The sequence below is a fragment of the Orycteropus afer genome, unplaced genomic scaffold, assembly GCF_000298275.1.
Source record: "Orycteropus afer afer isolate SDZICR_OR568_19922 unplaced genomic scaffold, OryAfe1.0 scaffold00072, whole genome shotgun sequence".
NCBI classification, from domain to species: Eukaryota; Metazoa; Chordata; class Mammalia; order Tubulidentata; family Orycteropodidae; genus Orycteropus; species Orycteropus afer.
The window spans coordinates 4,778,655-4,785,136 of NW_006921659.1; the positions used below are offsets into that span (position 1 = coordinate 4,778,655).

Below are 6,482 nucleotides of genomic sequence, written 5' to 3' on the forward strand. Positions count from 1 at the left end.
GTTGCTAAAAAGTGGCCCTTCTCTAGTACTAAATTTCCTCAAATAATACGTATATAAAAAATATAGATAGATACTCAGTATCTACTCCAAGAGAAAATCTTTGCCTCATTAACCCCAGATTGAACAGGCCTGCCCTTTCTCTTTCCTCAGTGGCTCCCTTCTATGGAGGTGCAGGGGCCTCATCTTTTGAATACATACAAGTTTTCTCAAGTTTATTTCTCTGACAAAGTGGTTTGCAAATAGCTGAACAGAAGCCTTAATAAAACTTTTCTGGAGTTATCAGTTTTTTAGTGTGTTAATGCAATCAATGCAGGCACATATTACCAACAATGACTGTGACTAACAGAGAATGTCCCTACTATCCTATCAGAGGATCCTAAAAACAGATACCTATTGGTTCTGAAACACTTAATTTCTATAATAACAACTGCAGATTAGACTTATCTCTCTTACTTACAAATCTGTACTGGTTGGAAGTAACTAAATCACTAGCTTTTAAGGAAAGTACTTATAAAATAAAATGGCTGGCAGGAAAAAATAAAGCCTTTCTCTTCTTCCGTACTAAAAACAATTCTTCTTTAGTTACCTAAAAGTTAAGATAAATTAGGGACCAGATAGAATGGCAATTTATACACGGAAATCAAGGAACTATGCTTACAGTTGTGTGTCTTTTATAAGACAGAATTCATGTCTATAAAGAATCTGCAATCAAGGTCTTTCTCACATGAATGTGGATGTATATACATTTTTTTTCTCTACCGAGTATATTATTTATTATATAATACCAAACCAAACCAAACTCACTGTCGTAAAGTCGATTTCAACTCATAGCAAACCCTCATTGGGTTTCCAAGGCAGTATCTCTACAGAAGGAGATTGCCCAGTCTTCCTTATGAGGAGTGGCTGGTGGGTTTGAACCACCAGCCTTCTAGTTAGCAGTTAAATGCCTTAGGCACTATGCCACCAGAGCTCCTACATTATATAATACAGAAGTCACAATTAAATGGAATTTACTTTCTTTGACCCTGGCTCCAATAGGTCAGATATGTGGCAATAGCAAATAGGCAGTGTAAATGAGGACCAGAAACTCTATGTTACAATTCCTTGGATCATGGTAGCATTACATCATCTTCCTTTTCCCACAAACTAAGCTCACCTCATATCTTTTTTTAAAAAAATCCTTTATGCTTGACTTTCACAAAATATCCCTAAAATGGATTTTATTTTTGCTTCCAGCAACAGTTGAGTTCTCTTTTTCTAATTTTGCTTTAGAGCCCCCTAAGTGCAAATGTTGTGCCCATATCTATAAAAAGCACGAGGCATACACAGATGAGTATTTTTCTTAATGAGACTTTTAAATCAGTTCTGACTCTGTGGATAGTATTTTAAAATCTGAAACAGGCAGGGAGAAGGAAGTATTTTAACATGTGAAAAGGCCAATGAGTCCGGACGTGCCTGGATACTTACTCTCTCACACAGCTCTTCAAATGTGCAGTCGGCAACGGTTCCACAGGCTTTATTCAGCCGCAGCTCTCTGCCTTGCACTTTTAGAATCCTTGGTCTAGTTACTATGGGAACATGAACAAAGACTCAATCTTGTCTGGATAATTACTATAAAATTCATCTCTTACAGATAGGAAATGCATAGCTTGATGAATAATAGCACATGATTCAACACATAAATTAGACAAAATGCTGATACAATGACTGCCACTTGAGTGTGGCATCAACCCATATACAGCAATGGAACTTATTAATTGGTCAGTGGAGATTGGGCATTGTGTTCTAAATGTATTCTCTTTCAAGAGAAATTAACTTACGTACAATCATTTTGTTTCTGAGCCAGCTCATCAAACAACTTATCCATGACAGCCTCCACATCAGCTTCACTTGTGCTACAGTGAAAAGAATAATAGAATATGAAATTAATAACACTTGAAGCCAACATCAAACAGCTGCCTGAGCCTGCTTAGCTTTTTGCCCATAAAAAATAAATAAATAAAAGGAGAACAGGATGTTATGCTCTAAATACAAACATTAGATTTAGAATACACTTAAAAGCAGAGAATATTAACTCTCAGGTAGATGATTCTGACTTATTTGCATACACTGAAAGACTTCTGTGCTTCTAGCTGTTTCCAGTAATGAGACGATACAGGCAGAGTAAATCCATTAATACTATGTGTACACAATGAGAAGAAAGGCTTCTGGCTCTCTCTTGCATGCAAAACAAGAGCAAATAGACAAGGCAGTCAAGCATCCAGCAAAGTATCCTTTGAAATCTCTACTGAGAGGGTACATGTGAAATTAAATATTGAAGCTGCTTAAAAAAAAAAAAATCAACTCAAGTCACTGACTGGGAGGATCAAACATCCAAAATTAAATTACAGGTTCGAAATACCAACTTCATCTGCACATCAATAACTTTATCAGACTTCTACTATAAGGACAAGTATAGACCACACAGCTTTTCTCAAAAGTGTCCTTGTTGAAAATTCAAGAAAACTCTCCCCTGTGCTGCCCAACATCACAGCCCTTATGAAGTTAGTCTCATCACAGAATCTTTTGTATTCTAATTAGAAATCACCATATGGTTTAGGGAACCCAGTATATAAATGTGATGATGCTGTGGCCTCTTTTCCTCTCACATTTTTTTTTAAAAGAAGGGGTTGATAAATTAGCACAGTCAATAAAATAAAATAACTAGCAGAAGAAATAAATGCTGTTAAATAAAAAATTTCAAGTGAAAATGTAAATTTACTTTAACTCTACATCTAAATTTATACAGAATGACCTGCCAATATGCTTAATTTTGCCACACAAATTATTACTGTGTAGGTGTGGAAGCAATTAAACTGAGCTCTGGACATCCATCTTAATAAACTTTTATTAAAAATTAATATGGCAGATTTTTCTTTAGATTAAGCTTAAACTAAGCCAAAATTAATTTCTTCCTTGAGTTAATTATCAGGTGGCAGACATTTAACACATGAGAACTGAATTCTGCAAATGTTCCAGAATAAATAAATACCTTTAAAATGCAACAAAGCACATAGTTATTATGAAGGGTTTGGAATTGTCACATTCCAAGTCCAAACTATACTTAAAAGGATCTTAAAAACATCATTTTAAATGGTTAATTTTACATGGAAGATCTTATTTGACTTACATAATACCCTGTAGGATATTTGAATTAAGAGCAATATTAAAATAATAAAATGATACTAGAGAAAGGTTGATTAAAATATAAGTGATTAAGACAAAAGACAAAAAATTTTTAAAAGGTATTCAAAAGTCATACAGACATTGTAAATATCAATAACCATGTAAAATCCACGTATATTTAGATGGCTTTCCCAACATCATTCTTGAGAATTCATTTGGAAGCATCCCCACCATGGAGTGGCAACTTACACAAGTACAACTGTTGGAGAAGTGAGTGGCTTATTAAGGGACACAGAAGGGTGAAGGCAAGACCAGACACAAAGACTGGTGGCTTTGAAAAGCCAACTTTTCACCAGGATTGGCATGTTACCAATAAAGAGGGAGAAGTAAATTGTGAAATATAACCAAGATACAAGAGAGTTTCCAGAAGCATAGCTGGTGAATAAATAATTTCTTACAACCTTCCTCAGTAATGATTGTTGTTGTTGTTATTGTTGTTATGTGCCGTCGAGTTGGCCCCGACTCATAGCGACCCTTCCTTGGGTTTCTGAGGTAGTATCACTACGGAAGTAGGATTGCCCAACCTTCCTTCTGAGGAGTGGCTGGTGGGTTTGAACCACCAGCCTTCTGGTTAGCAGTCAAGTGCTTTAGCCACTATGCTACCAGAGTAATGATTAGATTAGTAAAATGTGGAGTGACTAAAGGTTAGTGACTTCTAGGTCATCTGTGTAATTATTATATGTGATTTTACCATATGTGAAATTACAAAATTATTTTAATAGTATCTAATAAGAATTCTTATTAGAACCACTTCAGGAGATAGTATATGATAAAGAACCAATGGTATTGAAGGAAGAAGTCCAAGCTGTACTGAAGGAATTGGCAAAAAAACAAGCCTCCAGGAACTGACAGAATACGCACTGAGATGTTTCAACACACAGATGCAGTGCTAGAAGTGTTCACTCATTTATGCAAAAAACGTTGGAGAGCAGGTATGTGGCCAACCCACAGGTAGAGATTCATATTTGTGCCCATTCAAAAGAAAGGTGATCCAACAGAATTAATATCACAAGCAAGTAAAATTTTGCTGAAGATATTAAAACAGCTGCAGCAGTACATCAACAAGGAAGCCTCAGAAATTTAAGCCAGATTCAGAAGAGGATGTGGAATGAGAAATATCATTGTGAATATCAGATGGATCTTGGCTGAAGCAAAGAATACTAGACAGATGTTAATCTGTGTTTCATTGACTATGCAAAGGCATTCAACTATGTGGATCATAACAAATTATGAATAACCCTGTGAAGAGTGAGAATTCCAGAACAATTAATTGTGCTCATGAGGAACCTGTAAATAGACCAAGAGACAGCCATTCAAATAGAGGAAGGGAATACTGCATGGTTTAAAATCAGGAAAGGTGTGTGTCAAGATTACATCCTTTCAGCATACATATTCAATCTGTTTGCTGAACAAATAATCCAAGAAGCTGTATATTAAAAAGAATGGGGCATCAGGATTGGAGGTAGACTCATTAACAGCCTGCAATATGCTGAAAAGTAAAGATGACTTGAAGCACTTACTGATGAAGATCAAAGACTACAGCCTTCGATATGTACTTCTTGTTTTCCTGGCAGTCCGTGGTGTTTTCCATATTCTCACCAACAGGCCACATCAAACAGGGAAACATGGCATTTATGGCTATAATTAAGATGTTCAATGTATAATAAACTACAAATAAAAAAGCTTAACATTCCAATTTAAAAAATGGCAAAATATATAAATAGGTAAATTGTATAAAACAAGCTCATGGGCAAGAAATATGTAGTTATTCATTCTCATTAGTAATAACAAATGCAAAGTAAAATTATGACATGTCATTCTTCTATCCAAACCAGAAGTGGATAAAGAAAAAGATAAATACTTCAATTGCCTCATACACATGTGAAAGCTGGACAATGAATAAAGAAGACCAAAGAAGAATTGATGCATTTGAATTGTGGTGCTGGCAAAGAATATTGAAAATACCATGGACCGCCAAAAGAATAAACAAATCTGCCCTGGAAGAAGTGTAGCCATACTCCTTAGATGTGAGAATGGCCAGACTTCATCTCACATACTTTGGTCATGTTGTCAAAAGGGACCAGTCGCTGGAGAAGGACTGCTTAGTAAAGCAGAGGGTCAGTGAAAAAGACCCTCAACAAGATGGATTGACACAGTGGCTGCAATGATGTGCTCAAGCAAAGCAAGGACTGTGAGGATAGCACAGGACTGGGCAGTGTTTCGTTCTATTATACACAGGGTCACTGTGAGTTGGAGCCAACTGTTGGCACCTAACAACAACATAACAATACCCCAATCATGCGCAGGTGTAAAAAATATAAGAATACTCTTCTATGTACTGTTTAGGAAGAGTATAAACTGGCACAAGACTTCAGGGCAATCAGATAATATATATAAAAGTCTTAAAAATGCACATCATATCTTCCAACCATTCTACTCATTGGAATTTTGCATACTGAAATAGTAAATGTTAACCTCTACAAGGATGTTCATTGTGACACTATTTATAACATCAAGAAATTTTAAAAGAGTCTAATACCAAATGATAGAGAATTTGATTAAGTACAATTAATTGGATACATCCTTACAATGGAACATTACGCATTTTTTTGGTGTAATTTTTGCCTCTTGTCCTAGAATTGTAGGCAAGATCCAAAGTTGATGGCTAGAAGTGCTAAATACTCCCAACTTTCTAAAGAGAGCCCCCAAACAGCCACCAATAAATGGATCCAGACTCTTGACCCCAAAGTTAAATAAGCAGGAGAACCAGCCCTTCTCCAATCATCAACACTCCTCCAACATTTCATAATCATCCCACAACATATCTTTATCAGGAGGTCACTAAGAAGAAGGAAAGGGAACAGGAGTCACTATCATTTGTGTCCAGTATTTGTGATAAGAGTCTTTTTCTCTCTTCCCCGTGGAAAAAAAGATAATGATTTATTTTCCCTAAAGACAAAGTCAGTGGAGAGAAAGATTCTCTGAAATAATTACTTGGACAGATTAGGGGATCATGGAAGAAGTAGAGGTTGGAATTGCTTTCCTTAGTTGTATAAGCAGGACCTTAGTAGACTGGGAAAACAAAAGTTGGAAAGTGTGATGCTGAACCAAGAACCCTCAAAAGGCTTGGCACTAGGTACTAGATAATGCAGAAGATACAGGTGAGGAGTCAGGCTGGAAGCAAGGGAATTTGCCTGTTGTAGAAGTTTAACTTATTGCAATGCAAAAGTTGGAAACAAATAAGAATCACTGGTAGT

The 6,482-nt window shown here is 36.1% G+C and overlaps 1 protein-coding gene across 1 annotated transcript in view; it reads right to left on the minus strand.

Annotated features, from left to right (window-relative positions):
- AFG1L (AFG1 like ATPase) overlaps positions 1–6,482 on the minus strand; it is a 341,083-nt gene that overhangs the window by 63,204 nt on the left and 271,397 nt on the right. The window contains exons 9-10 of the mRNA XM_007940863.1: positions 1,825–1,895; positions 1,468–1,568 (exon numbers count right to left, since the gene is read on the minus strand). Of these exons, the coding sequence (XP_007939054.1) occupies positions 1,468–1,568; positions 1,825–1,895 (172 nt within the window). The remainder of the gene's footprint in view (positions 1–1,467; positions 1,569–1,824; positions 1,896–6,482) is intronic.